Genomic DNA, 20369 nt, shown 5'->3' with positions numbered 1-20369 from the left:
CTCTATATACAGTACAAGTATATACGCCATAACAACCAAAAGGTGTTTTACCTTCAAATCAGTTGGTTTGTACAACATACAAGGTATAGCTTACACCTTAAGTAACTACCAGAAGGGGTGGAACCTTCGCCATGAAATCTGTGAAATGAAGCAAATCTGCTTAGGTATAAATAAAGAGTAAACCCGTAAATGAAACTTCAATATTTGTGACTTTATTTTATAAAGTAAATTAAATCTTCTGTTTGATCACATTAAAGACAATGTTCTTCATTGTTGAATCCCTCAATGTGCATGCTTTTTCCTGCCCTTGCTGCTGGTTTTTTTGGGAGGGGCAGTTTCATCCGGTGCTATACTCAATGTGCGGTTATCTCCCTTAGCTGAATTCTTCCCGTTCTTGACATTAACTTTGCTTGGAGTTGCTGTTGAGGAAAAGATAAAATACTTAGATGTGTAGATATTTTTTTTAAATGATATTGCTTGGATAACAATGCAAAGAAAGCTAAGACACCTACACAGGTAAAATATATATACCAGGTATATATATCCTAAGGTGACCTAAACACCTACCTTCACAGGTAAAAAATACATATTCTGAATACATGAAAACCTACATACACAGGTAAAATATACATATTCTGAATACATGGAAACCTACCTACATAGGTAATTTATATACATACATGTACATGTATATCCTTAATGCATAAAGGTAAAATAGACATACATGTATATCTTTAATGCATAAAAAACTACCTACACAGGTAAAATATACATATATCTTTAATGCATTAAAACCTACCTACACAGGTAAATTATACATATATCCTGAGTAATACCAAAAATATTGCAGCCTGTCGTGTCGCTACGCTACAGAGACATGTAAGGAAGTGCTGGTGTATACTTACAGGTTGGAGAATCACTCTTAACAGACATTTTACTACCCGGACGCCCCTTTTCTTTGACATCTTTCTCTGCTGCAAGATTTTGTTTGGCTTTTTTGTCTCTTTGTCTCAGCTTCCCTGTAAAACATTAGACATCCTTTGTTAGCTCACCTGGTCCGAAGAACCAAGGTGAGCTTATGCCATACTGTTGCGTCTGTCGTCCGTCCGTCGTCTGTCGTCCGTCTGTCCGTCAACAATTGACGTCTTCATAACCACACATCAGAATTTGACCAAATTTGGTCAGAAGCATCCCTATGGGTAGGGGACTCAAAATTGTACAAATGATGGGGCTGACCCCCTGGGGGCCTCTGGGGCGGGGCCAAAAGGGGTCATTTTTGCGCTATTGATATAAACGACTTCTTCTCTGAAACCAAGTAATGGCTATCACTCATATTTGCCTGGTAGCATCGCTATGGGTTGGGGATTCAAAATTGTACAAATGATGGGGCTGACCCCCCAGGGGCCTGAGGGGCGGGGCCAAATGTGGTCTATCTGGCTATATTGATATAAACGACTTCTTCTCTGAAACCAAGCAATGGCTATCGCTCATATTTGCCTGGTAGCATCACTATTGGGTGGGCATTCAAAATTGTACAAATGGTGAGGCTGACCCCCCCGGGGGCCTGAGGGGCGGGGCCAAGAGGGGTCAATTTGGCTGAATTGATATGAACAACTTCTTTTCTGAAACTAAGCAAAGGATATCGCTCATATTTGCCTGGTAGCATCCTTTTGGGTAGGGATTCAAAATTTTATAAAGGAAGGAACTGACCCCCACTCCCCCAGGGGTGCAGAGGGCGGGTTCAAAAGGGGTCAATTGGTTTAAACAACTTCTTTTCTGAAACTAAGCAATGGATATCACTCACATTTGTGTGGTAGCATCCCTATGGGGTTGTGCCAAAAGTTAATTTTATTTCATGGATTAATGCATTTTTTGACATAAAATCCTCACGTACCCATATAAAATGCCTATGATATATTGACATAGCAATACCAGTGACAAATATACTTATAATTAATCATCATTCTTGTTTCATATCTCATGAAATCCAGGTGAGCAATACAGGCCCTCTGGGCCTCTTGTTAAACATTTCACATGTATCCAATAATAATTATCACAGCAATATGATCCATGCAATTGCAGTCTGTACTGTTGTTATTGTGTCCTAGGGCAAGACGCTTTACCCTTATTGCTTTTGATGGCATGCGACAGGCATCCCATATGTTGTTCAGTGAGGAAGTCACCAACTACTACAATTTAAGGCGATCTCAATGCAAAATGACCCTGGTTGTTCAGGGGGAGATAAATCCAATAAACAAACATCATACTATTTCACTTTGATTTTGCATATGAAATTAAGTGCATGTATAGGTCTCTGGTTGGGGCAATGCCAAATCAACATTCACTCTTGCATGCAACAGATCAAATTAAAGTGTGGTCATCTATTCAGAAAAACTACAGGTTCACCTTGTTTAAAACCATGAAATGCTGATCAAGATCATAAGGTCATTTTTATAAATTTGATCATCTTTCTGCTAGAACGCTAAAATCTGAATATCATATTGGCCTCTAGGCCTTGATTCAAGGTCATTTGTTAAAGCAAATTGATGGTTGGTTTCCAATCAAGCTACTAGCTAAACTGAGTATTTGGAAGACCTTTAAGGGTACACCAATGGCATTAACTTGTATGTCCTCACACCTGTGACCTACAAATCTTATTTCTTGATTGAAATGTGTTACATCAAACTTACTCTCCAGGAAAGGGTACTTCTTCTCCCAGTCTGTAAGTAGGGGAGTCACTTTTAAGATGCTGCCATCTGCTCCTCCTGTAGTAATACACATTGAAAATAAGTTGACATATAGATCACCAATGAACAGGGTTCTCAAGCTGTTGATTAGTGTAAATCTCTCAGTTGTTCTAAGGAGCATTAAAATGTACTGGGCCTTCAATATTCATAAGCATAAGTTAATTCCTTAACTTATTTTTTCATAGGAACTAAGATATGTTTTCTAATCTTTAAATCACTTTGAAAACAAATTAACTCAATTTTATATGACAAGGAACAGTGTTATTCAGAAATTCTCAAGTGATCTATTTAAATATATTACTGTAAATCTCTAAAAAAATTGTTGTTTTGTTTTGTTTTTTTGTTGTTTTTTTTCATAGTAAATAAGATAGATTTTTCTTTTAATCTTTAAATCTAAAAATGCTTTAACGGAAAATTTAAAAGTTAATTTGTGTATTTCTTGACTCGATTGGGTCACACTCAAAACTACTATGTAGGGGAGATAACCCAAAACTGTATAATGTAAAATATTTTATTTTCTGAGGCATTTATTAACAACAAGAGGGTTAAAAATTGTTGTTGCCTCTTTTGAATTACATACCATAATAACTCCCAAACAAACAAAAATCATTTTTCACTTAACTAAAAAAATCACATACATACTTTCTAATACATGGTGTTTTTTTAATGAGACTTACGGTCAATCTGTACCAGTACAAATGTGCTGCGTGGCATGAAGAAATCAAACATGTTCTCCTGTGGGGGTTTACTGAACAGCTCCGTCAGAACAGCATTTTCATCACTAAAGTCGATTGTCACTGTACCAACACACGTTAACAGTTCATATTAGATAATGTTTTTTCATTAATATTGAAATTTATATTTGTGAGATTAATCAATAGTGCTGTAGATTTCAAAGTAAAACATGAGATATGTACACAATGGTATATACTTGTTCTATACTGCATACCAGCGATGGACTATCGAAATTAAAATACTTGCTTTAATCGTTTCATTTCAATAAATTCTATTTCACAAATTGTACAAAATGATTAGACAACATGCAAGCCTATACAAGCCTTTTCCTGTGAATCCGGTGAATACATGTTGATCAAAATCGACGAAAATTGGAACATGACCCACAAATACATACTCATTTACCTGGTAAGTTACACACATTTACACACCATTTCTTTTTAACATACAGTACATATAATAACTCGATGCACACATTTGTTCAAATTAACACTCAAGCTTAAACATCATCACACCAAGCAAAAAAATATAGTGCAGGGAGTGTACTTACAGATTTGAGTTATGTCGGGTTTTAATTCAATTTATTAGTAGATAAAATGTTACAATTATGAATTTTTGTTAAGATATATTATCATCAGGTGATATATTAGAGCTACCAGATGTAAGTAACTGCTGGAAAGGACAGAGATCAAAGAATATTAGTATTTATTAGGTCATCTGACCCAAAGGGTCAGGATGACCTATAGTCATCGTGCTTCGTCCGTCGTCGTCCGCCGTCCGCCGTGCGCCGTCCGTAAACTTTTTCTTTCAAAACGCTACTCCTCATTAACGCTTGGGTGGATTACTTCCAAATTTGGTTTGAAGCATCATTGGGGGAGGGCAATCATATTTTATATAAATGAGGCTGGTCTGACCCCTGGGGCCAGAAGGGCGGGGCGCCGAAAAGGGAACTTAGGTGAATATTGCTATAAAATCCTACTCCTCCTTTACCCTTGGGTGGATTACAACTAAATTTGGTGTGAAACATCATTGGGGGAGGGCGGTCATATTTTATATAAATGAAGTTGGTGTGACCCCTGGGGCCTGAGGGGCGGGGCCCCAAAAGGGGAACTTTTATGAAATTTTGCTATAAAATCCTACTCCTCCTTAACCCTTTAGTAGATTTCAACCAGATATGTTGTGAAAAATCATTTGGGGAGGGTGGTCATATTTTATATAAATGAGGCTAGTGTGACCCCTGGGGCCTGAGGGGTGGGGCCCCAAAAGGGGAACTTTTATGAAATTTTGCTATAAAATCCTACTCCTCCTTAACCCTTTAGTAGATTTCAACCAGATATGTTGTGAAAAATCATTTGGGGAGGGTGGTCATATTTTATATAAATGAGGCTAGTGTGACCCCTGGGGCCAGAGATGCGGGGCCCCAAAAGGGCAACTTTGATGAAATTTTGCTTTAAAATACTACTCCTCCAAAACCCAAAAGTAGATTATTACAAAATTTGGTGTGGAACATCGTTGGAGGAGGACAATCATGTTTTATATAAACGAGGCTGGTCTGACCCCTAGGGCCAGAGGGGCCTCGCGGGCCCTAAATAGGGAACTTTGGTGGATATTTGCTATAAAATCCTACTCCTCCTTTACCCTTTGGTGGATTACAACTAAATTTGGTGTGAAACATCATTGGGGGAGGGTGGTCATATTTTATATAAATGAGGCTGGTGTGAGCCCTGGGGCCAGAGTGACGGGCCAAAAAAAGGGAACTTTGATGAAATTTTGCTATAAAATCCTACTCGTCCTTAACCCTTTGGTGGATTTCAACCAGATATTGTGTGAAACATCATTGGGGGAGGGTGGTCATATTTTATATAAATGAGGCTGGTGTGGCCCCTGGGGCCAGAGGGGCAGGGCCCCAAAAGGGGAACTTTGATGAAATTTTGCTATAAAATCCTACTCCTCCTTAACCCTTTGGTGGATTTCAACAAGATATGGTGTGAAACATCATTGGGGGAAGGTGGTCATATTTTATATAAATTAGGCTGGTGTGGCCCCTGGGGCCAGAAGGGCAGGGCCCATATTCATAAAAAATCTTAAGTTAAATACTTAAGTTTGACTTAAGTTATACTTAACTATAAATATTTTACTTAGTTAAATAAAACTCAAGTTTGAACTTAAGTACTATTCATAAACGACTTAAGTATTTACTTAGTACATACTTAGCTAAGTATAAACATTTAAGTATTTCATGTAGTTGCTATGTTGTTGTTAAGTAGCTGCGTGATGTTTTTCGTAAAACGTGAAATTTGGCACCGGCGTTCCTGGCATTCCAAGACGATCAGAATCCGGAAATGGCAACAGCAAAAAAGATGAGATGACCAAACTGGACAAAGGACGAATGTCTGGCGATGGTGAGGCTAGTACATGTTTACAAGTGAAAGTAAACATGTCATACGTGGACGATTTAAGGACGGAATGTCGGCATCTGCAAATAGGCAAGCGTGGGTTCAGGTTGCCGGCAGATTGAACAGATCAAATGTATTAATCAGGAGAGAGTCGGAAGAATGCACGAAAATTAGACTAACCTCGTCGTTCAGGCCAAAAATGCACATATCGTGTTCATCGTAGAGTCAAGGAGAACAAGTACGTTTTAGTTGATTTCCACTAAACCAAACATCAGTTGAAATGTACATATCAAACCCCTAGTTACATTGTACGATCTGTAAAATCCCACCCCCAAGCATGCTAGAACTGTCACAACAATCAACTGTTATTTAAAACTTTCGTTTCGTTATCAAAGCAGGGGAGTACTACATGACAGGGCTGGAATGCACATGAACGGGTTTTAAGTTAAAGTACAAGTAACCACAATGTTTTTTAATACACAGGTAAGAACTCTATAGATATACATTTTTTTAGATTAATGAATAAAAGATACAATAAAACTTTGAGGCAGTATTTCTGCTTTGTCAAAGTCAGCAAGAGAAACAAAAATGAAGTTTTATCTAAATAGAATTTGATTGGTATATGGGTATGTTTCTTATAAACTACAATTGCTCCGTGTCGTTGTAGTATTGACTTCGTAATGGGCCTTAACGACAGTGAGATTGACTCCTCCATCTTCGATTCAAACCTTTACATCTTGTTTTAAATGATGGAATACAACAAAATCTGAAGTTAATGATTTTTTTTCTTAAAAACAATTTGATTTCTGTCGATTTCGTGAAGACATCTTTCACCTGAGTTGTTAAGTATTTACTTAAGTATTTTTAAAGGAAGTTAAACATCCTCGTGACGTTACTTAACTTTAAGTAAAAACTTAAGTAATACTTAAGCTTAAGTAGTTTTATGAATACAACTTAAGATAAAACCTTGAATTAAGTAAATACTTAAGTTTATTTTAGTACTTAAGTACAAATGTCCTACTTAAGTATTTTCTTAAGTGAAATACTTAACTTAAGTTTTTTTATGAATATGGGCCCAGGGCCCCAAAAGGGGAACTTTGATGAAATTTTGCTTTAAAATACTACTCCTCCTAACCCCCATAGTGAATTATTACCAAATTTGGTGTGAAACATCATTGGAGGAGGACAATCATATTTTATATAAATGAGGCTGGTTTGACCCCTAGGGCCAGAGGGGCGGGGCCCCAAAAGGGGAACTTTGGTGAATTTTTGCTATAAATCCTACTTCTCTCTAACCCTTGGGTGGATTAATACGAAATATGGTGTGAAACATCCTTTGGGAAGGGTGGTCATATTTTATATAAACGAGGCTAGTGTGACCCCTGGGGCCTGAGGGGCAGGGCCCCAAAAGGGGAACTTTGGTGAATATTTGCTGTTAAATCCTAATCCTCCCTAACCTTTTGGTGGATTACAACCTAATTTGATGTGAAACATAAGGTGACGGCAATCATATTTTTTAATGAGACAGGTTTGACCCCTGGGGAAAAAAAGATGGGGCAAAAGGAGCGCTTAGGTTAAATATTTCTTTAAAATGCAATTCCTCCTTAATGCCTTAATTGATTACAACTATATTTAGTATGAAACATCATTGGGGAAAGGCAATCCTAATTGATATAAATGAGTCTTGTCTGACCTATTGGGACAGAGGGGCATGCCCCAAAAATGGGAACTTGGCTAAAATTTTGCTTTATGATGCTGCTCTTCCTGGACAAGCTAAATGGATAAAAACCAAATTTGATCTAAAACATAACTGGCTGCGATAAATAATTTATGGTAATAATGCTGGATTGAGGGGTGTGTCCCTGCTGTAAGTGTAAGTGTTTGTCAGATGACCGTTAAGGCCCATGGGCCTCTTGTTTATTTATACCGACTATTAATTCGTTGCTCAGTTTGACGTTATAAAGCCATTATAGAGACCTACCTGTAGACTTGATACCACACGACCTCCTCACGTAATCCTGTAGAATTACAGCATTACAGTCGGGGTTCACCAACAGTGTCTTACCATCTGAAACAGATTTATAATGCAACACATATAATTCTAATTCATGTACTTTTACAATAATCAGTGTGTACACAGTGGTGACCGTAATATTTACTACGGTCACCAAAGATGGATGCCGGCGAAATCGAATTATGGTACTGGCCAACCATTTGCAGGGGAATTGCCAGAGAGGAGTTGGATGGGAAAAGTAGTTATTTTCTTTTTGATATTTATTAATGAATACTGGTGCTACATGTACAGTAGATGCATGCCAACATTTGAATGAATCTGTGATGTGACCTTCCATTCAGTTACATGCTCTAACCCGAGTTTTAGAATGACGTACTTGTTTGGCGCGGGAAGCTTAAAAATAGTGTGTCATAATTAAATATTTTTGCATATGAAAAATTATTTTTGCCTGTGCAAAATTTAATTCTATTTTTGCACAGACAATATTAGAATTCTGATCAATCTATTAGCCAATCAAAAATAACCTTACAACTTTGTAAATATTCCTACGCGATCGAAGTTTCAGCGGGAAAATGGATGACGAAATGACGTCAACGTCGCCTGATCCAACGTTACCAAGATTACTTTCCCCTGCTAGTAAGTTCAGTCTAAGACGAGTCTACTGGACTCGCTATAGCGATGACTCATTCCTCCTACCTTAATGGCCAGATTGTCCAGACGAAGTAACGACGAATCCAGGTAGTCCTGGTCGCCACAATCAGTGTTGACCAACCTAATTAGCAGTCTGGACAAACGGTCGCGACCGGCTGCCATTTTTTTCAAGAGCATGATTCACTACGCTTGGAAATATAGATTTCTTTGGATCCGCTGCATAAAATAGTCCCTATTTGCGAAAGTTGTTTATAAGAATATTGCCTATGGAAAAATAGTTTTGCATAGACAAAAAATAAGTTATTACAGAGACCTATATACTATATAGGTCTCTGGTTATTATGACATCCTTCCCACGCCACATATTTGGAAGGAAAGCTGGTTTGGAGTGTTTGACAGGAGGGGTTAGTCTGTCAGTTTTACGACAGTGACTTTGTTGTGGACAATATTATAAAACATTGTCTGACGAATATCTTTTCGTCTCTCAGTAGTCACAGCCAGGAGGACAATTTTAAGTGGTCAAGTATTTCGGATATTTCTACATAGTCTGGCTTTCCGTAGTTATCAAATGAAATCACCGACAACATGGTACCATAATCATAAAAAATGCATGATATGTTGCCTACATCTCAAAACGATGATTCAAAACATCCTTTAGGCAGTAAAAATATTCTAGATACACGGAAACGATTTTTTTTGTATAGTCATAGTGACCGTGACCTTTTAAATCAAGAAGCAATTCGAAGCAAGTCGTGTTGGTGGGAAAGCACTTAGAGTTTCACTTTATAGCAACAGTTACCTTTAGATCATATGAACTAAAGATGGTGACCCTGACGGACGGATCGGTTCAAGGGAACTCAAATTATTGAGCGGAAAGTTTTTCTATAGTAACAGTGACCTTTACCTTTGTCATATTTCACATCAAGAAGCTATCCCGAGCAAGCCGATTGTCGATTGAAAGCACCATGTGAAGTTTGTGCTTGTTTAACCCAAGAGAACTTGAGTTATAGTAAGTGACATCGACTTATCCATTTGACCCCAATAGCAAACGGTTCCGAAAGGTAATTTCGTTGCTATTTCATCTGAAAAAATTCAAGGATTCTTTGGATATACATATTTACCAATAAAGAGGGATGGACAGTGGTGGGTCATTAATTCTGAGTCTTCTCGCTACACCCTAGTTCTATAACCGTTTTCCCTATACAAACAATGTAGTTTCCGACCCCTTAAATAATTTCCGGGTATCGAGTCTTCTTCCCCCTATCCTATGTAAGCCTACCTCCGTGTTCCACGTTGATAAACATCGTTAAATGTGTAAATTCTTCACTTGCAGCCTCTGACGTCCTAAAGTTCTTAATAGTGAAGCATCGCTAAGCACGGACACTTAGTGACGTAATGTGTCTGTGACGTCAACCCTTGGCTAGTTCACTTATGACGTAACAAACTTGACTCTCAGAATGTACACTATTTCTCCGTCGATTCATTTTATTTGACATCCTATTCTTTTTTATTCTTATTCTTTTCCATGAATTAAATGGTTATCATTTTCGCTTTCCTGTTTGGATGTTCGAGGTGATTGATGTGGTTATTTAAAGGGGCATTCCTTCGTTCGGACATCAGAAACGTGCAACATTTCTATTGATATAATCTATTCCCGAATAAGGATTATACGAGTTTGTATGCCTACCAGTAATGAAATTAACGCCGAAATGTACAGAAAAATGACGTTCCGTACACAAATACCGTCTGTCTTTGAGGTAATTAGTAATACTTCGAGTCGAATTGAGAATTTTTATTATTTAAAACTTTAAGCACTTTTGTTTCCCTTGAGAGTAAAACTTTCGTATTAATATAAAGGTTATTAATTTTTACTACTTGGGGGGAAATACACATTTCCTATTAAGTTTCATTTTGGCGACATAAACTTTATTCAAACGAAGGCATGTCCCTTAAAGAGATGGTCTTAACATTGTTAATATAACGTTTAATGACCAATGGATGCTGTGAAATGTAGTACCGAACCCAGCATCATAGTTATGAATGGAATAGCAACGCGATTCGGGACTACTTCATAATGTTATTGTGGCACCCAAAAAGAGATTTACACGTCATGTGCAGTCAAATACGTCATATACCGTTGCTTTATTGCTGAACCACAGGAAATTGTCGTCTTCGCAGCAAAGAAAAACAGTTGCGTGAATAATCCAAAGCAGTCGATGTTTAGCGACCCAGTCATTTAATATCACCTTACGTTTATCATGACGTGCCGCAGATCTAGAGCAAAGTAATAATCTTCGTTCCAAGCCCAGTATGGCTACGTTGATCGACGATTGTCGTTATTTCGTAACGACATATTAACACTTACATACACACTGTAAGGATATGTTGTCGTCTTTCCGCACTGCCAAACATCGCCTTTTCGCTGCCACGAAAAACATGAACACAGTCGATGAATTAGCTCACCCACTATAGTCACTGGGTCCCAACTCCTTAGTACCCAGTTCTTACCACCTCGACCCCTTGTTCCTTGACCCTCCTATCTGACCTAAAGTCGATGGATTATTATTATAATTAATGGGTTAAACGTCCACTATTACGGCCTTGTCGGTGAAATACTATGTACGCTTTCCTCCGTGTTCCACATTAACAAGCATTACTCAATAAATATGCAGTCTCCTTTTATAGCTTCTGACGTCCTAAAGTTCTCAGTGATAAATCTTAGCTAAGTGCAGACACTAGTGAGTCGTATGTGACGTCAAAACTTGGTTAGTTCAACTAGCCGTATGACGTAGGAAACTCGACTGTCTATATGATTCATTCCCACGTCAGGGCGCATTGTCGCTCTTTATATGGACACTGTCACTCTTCGCATGGCGCACTGTCGCTCTTCTCATAGCGCACTATCACTCTTCGCATGGCGCACTTCCGCTCTTCACATGGCGCACTCGCTTTTCGCATGGCGCACCGTCGTTTTTTTCCCATGGCGCACTGTCGCCAATGAGACATGACCGAAATCAGCCACCATACAATGGCGCCACTTTTTAATCCTGTTTCGTTTTCTGGATCCGAATAGTTTCGTTTCCCTGGCTTAATATGTATAGCTATATAATAACTTGTACCCAACCGTCTTGTCACTGGTTAAATATGTTACAGACAAACTATCCCTAGGTGTGAATGACACCGTACAGTTACAATATCTAATGGTATTCGACCACAGATTTATAACTCTACACGGCTAATGTAAATGGTATGGCGACACGACTCAGAAAGTTACCTACCATTTTTGGTTCCCTATCGTATTTGATATGTACCGTTTTATTATGATAATATCATCGTATTATTATTGAACAATCGATGATTATCGTTTTTACTTCCCCGTCAATCGTCGCCTTTACGCAGCAAGAGACGAAATAACGAAAAACACTGACGCAAAAACCAAAAACACGAAACCTCAAAATGATGTCAATATTCGTTTTTAGCTCATCTGGTAAAAGACGGCGAACTTATGCCTTGGAGCAGCGTATATCGTTCATCAACATTTCCTTAGAATCGCTACTAATCCAGAACGACTGAATGGATATTGATGATTTGGTATGGACCATTATACTGCGCAATATTGTATATTTGAAGTATTATTGAGCAGTGGAGATCCAATGTATAAACGGAGGGCTTGGCTCTGTTGGGGCCTGAGTAATGGGATCGAATTGTGAAAATATAGCTTAATCGTTTACTTGTCTTGAACGACTGGGTGGATTTAGGGCATTGTTGGGCGAAAACGATACAGTATAAATGGAGAGTGTGGCACCTTAGAGTGTTAAGACCCGATAGGAAAAATAGAGGGAAAACGCTTAAACCGCTACTAGCCCTGTGCGGCTGAATGGAATTTGATGGAATTTCGTCTTGAGTATTATTTGGCAAAAGGGTGCCAATGTTGTATAAAAGGAGGATGTGACACCTCAAGGACCAGAGGGTCGGGGCTCAATATTGGAAAAAAAAGGTAAATAGAGTTTAAAATCCTTATTGTCTTGAACGACCGAATGGATTTAATGAAATTTTGTCTGGGGTATTTATTGGGCAATGCTGAGCAAAGGCCCAATATGGGAAATCGAGGTAAAACGTTTAAACTGCTATTAGTCATGTACGACTGAATGGGTTTTGATGGAATTTTGTCTGGAATATTATTGGACAATTGAGATATAATTTTGTATAATCATGAGCCGGAGGGTTGGGTTCTAATAGCGGAAATACAGCAAATTCTTTAAAACTGGCAGGATTTGGTCCACATTTAGTTAGAGAGGCAGCTTAAAAAGTAGGTAAATATTTGACAAGTATTTTCCATGGTTAGTGAATTATCCAGGCGAGCGATGTAGGCCTCTGGACCTCTTGTTACGTACCACAGAGCAAAGTAGGCTTAGCAACGGAACAACAACGAAGAATACATGTATTTATTTCGTAGCTACAAATTATAATGGTTTCTAAGTAATTCGGGAAATATCTGGACATATTTTTTCTGATAAAGGGGGAACGAGTAATGTAGTCAGTATAGCCCCTGTTCCCATTTCCTCATTTCCCAGGTATTCTCAATTCTCTCTCATTTTCCAATCTCTTGTTCCCTGATAATCCTCCCTGTCTACACTTACAGTCAATAAAATATTATGTAAGCTTACCTCCGTGTTCCACGTTGATAAACATCGCTAAATGTGCAACGCCTCCACATCAAGCATCCGACGTCCTAAAGTTATCGGTGACAAATCATCGCTAAGCGCCGACACTTCGTGACGTGTTTGTGTTTGTGACGTCATACCTTGGTTAGTCCAATTATGACGTAGGAAACTCCACTGTCTGCATGTTCCATTCTTACGCCATATTATTCTATTTAAAAATAGCGTCATATTTTATTCCGGTTTCGATTAATTTCCCTTTCTGAACTGTGAATTACCTACATACAACTCCCGTGTGAATTGCAGATACATGTATATTATAGGTATACCTCGACTACCATCGCGTGTAGTCTTTTTGCTGTACCGTAGAACTTTTCATGACTCTTTAAAATGTTGGGTTTGGAATTGCGCAAGCTTTTTAATATCTACAATAGATCAGTCAAAAGAGAACAAAAAGAATTGAATTCGCGAAATGTACTCGGAAAGTAGCTGCTGTAATAGCTACAGGGGCATGAGAAATAGTTAATGTCTGAGTTCATTATCACAGGGAACCTAGAAATTGTTTTTGTCGGTGTTCATTTTCACAGGGACATGAGAAATTGTTAGTGTCGGTATCTATTTTATCTGGTGACTGACTCCGACAAGAGCTTTGTCTAAAGGAGTCTTGACGGTAAGCTGGACAATTTCTATATGAATCGGATGAATTTTAAATACAGTGCATCTTTATGCATTAAAAATCTTACTGTGGTATATTTTAAGTTAACGAAAGAACACAAAACATTTATTTCACGAAACATTCAGAGGACTTGCATCGCTCATCTGGAAAATATTTCAGTAACCGTGGCAAATCACTCAACAAATTTGGGCAAAATACCTTCATCCTAACAAATGATTTTATATCTATTCAGATGGGTTTCCTATTGGGCATCATGCCATTGCATCCGGGATTAAGATCAAATTTGATCGAAATTCATTCAGCCGTTCAGGAGAAGTAGCCATTTAAAGGAAATGTTAACAGATGATGGGCACCACGCTTTTGTATCCAGGATTCAGATCAAACTTGGTCAAAATTCATTCTGCCGTTCAGGAGAAGTAGCCATTTAAAGGAATTGTTAACAGATGACCGACGCTGCCTAATTATGCACAAGCTCAGTGTAAAACGTCTCACTTTGAACAAATGCTACTGGATTGTAAATATTTTGTAGTTTATTTAGGGATGTGTTAGCTCACTCGGTGAAGTTTCATATTACTAGTAATGAGTCATGGATAGCATGTGGCAGGACTCCGTTATGACGTGCAGTGTGGTCGCCACCAGCTACTACATTATCATCTATTACCTTGTCTATTAATAGTGCTATGAACCCAGCATGCAAACTGCATTTTACTAGAGCTGAGGCAGAATAGAGTATACAGGATTTAGTTATACAATAAACCTGTAGGCCTAAATATATTCCTTAGAACTTATAATTACATCAACACTTTTCCAACTACAACAACAACAAAAACAACTCAGTATTATATGACATATATCTTTAATGTACACATGAGAGAAAAAAAACATGGTGACCTTACCATGGACAGGTGCCTTCATGATAATGTGTAGGCCTACATGTTACACAAGGCATCCTTGTAATGCTACTAGCAGGATAAATGTACTGTAAGCACACATTGTATTGCAGATGAAAGTTTAATTTAGCACTTTTTCACCATGGCTGCATTCTGCTAAATTATACATATGAAATGTACTGAAGACACACTATAACAGGTATATAGTGTACTGATAACACAATATAACAATGTACTGAAGTAACATATGGATGCATATAAGAATACATGTATATGCTATAATTGTAATATCCAGCGACACTTGAGAATTTGTTCTGTATGTAATTTTAATGATGTCGAGGATGAATTTCATTTTATTCTAAAATGCCCAAGTTATTCTGATATTCGTAAGAAAAATTTGAAAATTTACTATTTTAAAAAACCAAGTATGTTCAAATTGTTACAATTATTTAACGGGCAAAATACCAAAGAATTAGAAAAATTGGCCAAAAACATCAAAACGCCAAATGTCAAAAGAGTTTCCTTAGCATAGTTATGTTCTCCGAGTATATTGTCTCTGGAACGAATTTATGTTTTCTTGCTTTGTTTGATGTTGTCAATGTTATGTAAATAAGTATATTATGTATGTATATGATACTGATGAGTCAGAAGACTCAAAGTCAATAAAGAACTTGAACTATGTTATTGCTTTTATATGCTATAATAATGTGGTAATGATATAGCTATCATGATGTGCTAATGATACCTATATGTGCAGCTAACGATATAGCTATTCTGAAGATCTATTTTACATGCTTATGATATACATAAACCAGATTACATGTATAATGTGCTAATAAACAAGAGGCCCAATGGGCCTTTATCACTCACCTGCTTTTGATGTAACTTCGAAATTGTTCTAGATCATTTATGTTGAATAAATGCTGATAACCACTATATTTTGATTTAAATGAATTTTGTACCACTGGCAGAATATCAGGTATCTGCGTCCCATGGTCATCGAGAAATCATTGTTTAAAGATTTTATTTTAAAATATTTTGACCCCTGTGACCATGAATTTAGGTCAAGGTCATTAATTTAAACAAACTGTCTGGCCCTTCACTCCAGCATGCTACAATATCAGTACTCTGGGCCTCTTGGTTTCTGTGAAGAAGTCATTCATAAGATTTTAGCCTCTTTAATCCCTGTGCCCTTGAATGTAGGTCAAGGTCATTCATTTTAATATACATGGTAGCCCTTCATCCCAGCATGCTATAGGCCCAATATCAGTACTCTGGGCCTTTTGGGTATTAAAAAGAATTTGTTTAATTGGAAAAAAATGACGCTAGACGGACAGACGGACACCACACCAGGTATATGTTAGAAAAATTATTCTCTAAGGGGAGATAATTTACCGTAAAAATTACTCTTCCAGACCACTTCTTTCCCTAAAGTTAAAACATTCGGGCCCCGCTTGCATAAAGAAATCTCAACTTGAGATTTTCTTTAGTTGAGATTTCCTTAGAGATTTCCTCAAATATGGCTTGTATAAAAATTCCTCAAGTAACCTGAGGAAATCTCAACACTTAAGTATTTTTATACAAGCGGGGCCTGTTCACATTTCAAACTTGAACCAATGATCTGTTAATTAAGCTCAACTGAAGAAAATTCACACAAAAGCTTTCTGTTTGTACTGCTTATTTTTCACAAAAATGCAACTAATCAGGACATTTCTCTTAAAACTAATACAACTATTTGCCTTATAATATTATAATAAAATCTTATATTTTACTTTTTCTGATTGGCTGCAATAGTGTCATATGATTCTGCTAAAAAATAACACTGACCAGCCATAAAAGAAAAAAGCTGGTTTTAAATGCTGGCTGACTGGGTTTTTAACAATAAATTTATTATGAATTACTTCCCCCTGTCAAATAATGCAAAATATCTTTCACGCTTTTGAAACATGAGAGGCAATACTATGATTATACGATTATTAAGATACCTTAAGAATTACAGTATTAAATGTGACATGTTTAAATGATATAATGTAATATTTACAAATGCTTCACAAATTAGTCTATCATAACATCTACAAGTGTTATTTGCATTCATTTCATCATTATCAAAAATCAAAACAGTCATTTAATAATTAAACAATTTTTTACCGACCAACTATATGGTCATATATTAACATATATAACTTCGTCGTGGGTTGATTTTTTTTCAGGTTAACAAAATCATGTATCAACATTATCAAAATGCTGCAATTGTATATTAAAAATTCTTATTGATAAAACACTCATTACGCCTGAAAATAAAACGTAGTCAATAAACAAGGACAAGACCAATTAATCAGTTGAGATTAACAAGAACAAGCTTTGATTACTTCCTTCAAAATGCAGCTGCCATTATAGAAATAACACAAATTAACCCATTTGGAATAAAAAAATCAGCACTTTTATGAATTTGTTTTATTGGTAAGGGATGTGGACGTTTTTGATAATCATATGAAAATGATATACAAATAATGAAAATTTGAATGAAACAAACTGCAATTAATTCTTAAATAATTCATACCGTAAAACATCTACTATCAAATTACAAATTCATATCAAAATATACAGTACAGTCACAATACCCAGTACTTTCAAACTACTCAATACCTTAAAATTACCCAGAACCGTCAAAATACTCATAATGGTCAAAATATCATTACCATGCTGAATTACTGGTACATTTGTACTTATACTGTCAAATATGGACTAGTATCGAAACACTTCTGCTGTCTAATGCAAAGTACTGTACCCAAAATTGTTAAAATAACCAAACTGATTGATATCAAAATATCAGAAATAATTGGTTGAGGGTGCTATATTTTGAGCTGTCAAAAATTAACCATAATTATAATGCTTTGATTTACTCCTTCTGAGAACTTGTGTATTTAATCTCCCTGTAAATCACTTAATTATTGTTGTCAAAAGGATGGAATGTTTCTGATGAATTTATCAAATGGGGAACACTGAACTGTTTTCTGAAGACACTGCATGTCATTTTAAAACCTCTCTAAATACACATTTGGTTACGTTGAAACATCTTTTATACCGGGTATAAAGTGGGTTAGTTTTTAACATGGTATTTGATTGTCTGGGTTAGGCATTTGTCGTTAGTATTAATGGAAAGAGCTTTGCAGGCAAACATATTGCAAGCTAGCTATAACTTGTGCATCTTTAAACATACAGATTCTAGAATTATATTTGAAATACAATTATAGTTAAAATTACCAGCAGCGTGATCCATTAGACAGCCATTTCATTATGTACTGTTGCTGTCTCCACAGCTACAATTATGACGTCATAACAGACAAGTGCTGGATGTCATAAGCGTGGCTACAATATGATGTCATGACAGACAAGTGCTGGATGTCATTTGCATGGCTACAATATGACGTCATGACAGACATGTGTTGGATGACATTTGCAGGGCTACAATATGATGTCATGACAAACATGTGCTGGATGTTATTTGCATGGCTACAATATGACGTTATAACAGACATGTGTTGGATGTCATTTGCGTAGCTACAATATGATGTCATGACAAACATGTGCTGGATGTCATTTGGGTGGCTACAATATGACGTCATGACAGACATGTGCTGGATGTCATTTGGGTGGTTACAATATGACGTTATAACAGACATTTGCTGGATGTCATTTGCGTAGCTACAATATGATATCATGACATACATCGCTGGATGTCATATACAGTACATTGTTACAATATGACGTCATGACATATATGCGCTGGATGTCATTTACGTGGCTGAAATAAGCATTTAAAAAAAATAGATACATTATAATAACAGTACAATACACATATCTGACTTAAAAATATATAATACTACTGTATTAAATACTCATAAACTGACAAAACGTTATAATTACATGACATTGTACATCAGATATTAGTACATAACAAATATAACAGCAATGAGAAGTGTTACTTTGTGTAGTTGCTGCTTACAAGTTATAACCCTTACCCTCCCTAATGGTGGGGGTAAGGACAGCCTTTTATCATTGATATATTGAAGTTTTATCTTCATTAACTTATACATATTGTAGGTACAATTTATCAAATCCAGGGAACTTATATCTCCTCGTTTTCTATCAACATGTAATACAGCACAAAATTCTGTTTAGTCTTACAACTCATGAGGCCACTTCTAACACCAGAAAGTCTACTTTCCTTCTGACACCAGAAAGTCTACTTTCCTTCTAACACCAGAAAGTCTACTTTCCTTCTAACACCAGAAAGTCTACTTTCCTTCTAACACCAGAAAGTCTACTTTCCTTCTAACTCCAGAAAGTCTACTTTCCTTCCAATTACGAGTCCAGTCTACCTTCTAACTCATGAGTCCTTCTAATTCAATCCACTTTACTGTTACTGTAAAAACCTGTGATTTGCGCAGGTACTTTATGGGGCTGAAAATGCTGCAGAAAACCTTCTATCTGTGTACTTTGCGCATGAAAAAATTTAACGAAAAACGATGTCCAGGAGGTCCCAAAATCAATGTATGAAAATGGCACTATCGATGTATTGAAATGGAACTAAGACAGATTATCACAAATCTTTGCTTTAAATTATTCTACAAAATACTTGATGGTTAAAATGATTTTATCATTATGTGTTTGTAATAGTTTTAAAGGAAATTGCATCTTGTTTACTTAATTCAAATTAACCATAAAAAGAAAAGCTCTTTTTTTTTCTTTTTTTTTTCTGTAAAAACAAAATTGAAAGCATTTCTACCTGTATAATTTGCACACACCCAACTTTAACTTTTATTTCAGTACAAAAAAACAACAACAAACAAACAAATGTGCTACACAGGTTTTTACAGTAACTTATGAGCCCTTTCAGAAGTCAAATATTTTCAAACGTGAATCAATCTGCATTCTAAATTAAGCGCCCCTTCTCCTTATAAGTCAACAACTATTATTTTCTTTATTACAATACAAAAAGACAAATTTTCCCACACTTCCATAATGAAAGCTTTGTACAACTGTCTAATTAATAAAAACAATCACAAAATCTCATTAAATAATCTTTAGCTGCATCCAAAACTTGTATATAACAATTAAATTAACAACATTGTGTGTATGTAATTAGTGATAAAGTGTTACTGTGCCCAAAGAGTCTACATTTCTACATATTGTGGTTTTCAATAATGAAAGAATGTTTTGTACAAATCAAATACATTTAAGAATAAAAGTCCGCCTAATTAATAAAAACAATCACAAAATCTACATGTAATCAAATAATCTGAAGCTGCATTGTCTAATTAATAAAAACAATCACAAAATCTCATCAAATAATCTGTAGCTGCATTCAAAACTGGTACATATAAATAACAATTAAATTAACAACATTGTGCGTATCTCATTAATAATGTCTTAATGTCTGTCAGAGAGACTACATTTCTACAAAGGCATCGGAAGGAATTGTGTCAAGAAAAGATGATTTTGGATCGACCAGTTTCTATGACGTAAATTGAAAATGATTTCAATTCATTTAGTGATGGTCTGTAAATCAAACATGCTCCAAAAGTATTCTGTACAA

General features: G+C 36.4%; 1 protein-coding gene across 2 annotated transcripts; it reads right to left on the bottom strand.

Annotated features, from left to right (window-relative positions):
• Positions 1-190: 190 nt before the first annotated feature.
• Positions 191-13335, bottom strand: LOC117327248 (uncharacterized protein CXorf65 homolog). 2 transcript variants are annotated; one of them, XM_033884148.1, is made up of 6 exons: positions 13211-13335; positions 7860-7946; positions 3425-3544; positions 2691-2765; positions 906-1019; positions 191-419 (listed from the first exon to the last, which is right to left on the bottom strand). In XM_033884148.1, exons 1-6 carry the CDS (start codon positions 13233-13235, stop codon positions 283-285), a joined length of 558 nt encoding a protein of 185 aa, XP_033740039.1. In that variant the 5' UTR covers positions 13236-13335; the 3' UTR covers positions 191-282. The 2 variants fall into 2 exon arrangements, with proteins under 2 accessions (XP_033740039.1, XP_033740040.1); XM_033884149.1 differs by lacking the exon at positions 13211-13335 and adding an exon at positions 9823-9948.
• Between the last annotated feature and the right edge of the window lie 7034 nt (positions 13336-20369).

This window comes from Pecten maximus, chromosome 5, assembly GCF_902652985.1.
Source record: "Pecten maximus chromosome 5, xPecMax1.1, whole genome shotgun sequence".
Taxonomy (NCBI): domain Eukaryota; kingdom Metazoa; phylum Mollusca; class Bivalvia; order Pectinida; family Pectinidae; genus Pecten; species Pecten maximus.
The sequence above is the reverse complement of the archived record's forward strand: the minus strand, read 5'-3'. Positions and strand labels throughout refer to the sequence as shown.

What these genes read in the sequence shown, in the direction of transcription:
- LOC117327248 (XM_033884148.1), bottom strand. Translation starts at nt 13,235, where the DNA reads ATGTTTATCAACGTGGAACACGGAG. An exon ending in GAAGTACCCTTTCCTGGAGA is followed by an intron (nt 1,020 to 2,690) that starts GTAAGTTTGATG and finishes AATGTTTTACAG; the next exon opens with GGAAGCTGAGACAAAGAGAC. An exon ending in TAAGAGTGATTCTCCAACCT is followed by an intron (nt 420 to 905) that starts GTAAGTATACAC and finishes TTTCCTCAACAG; the next exon opens with CAACTCCAAGCAAAGTTAAT.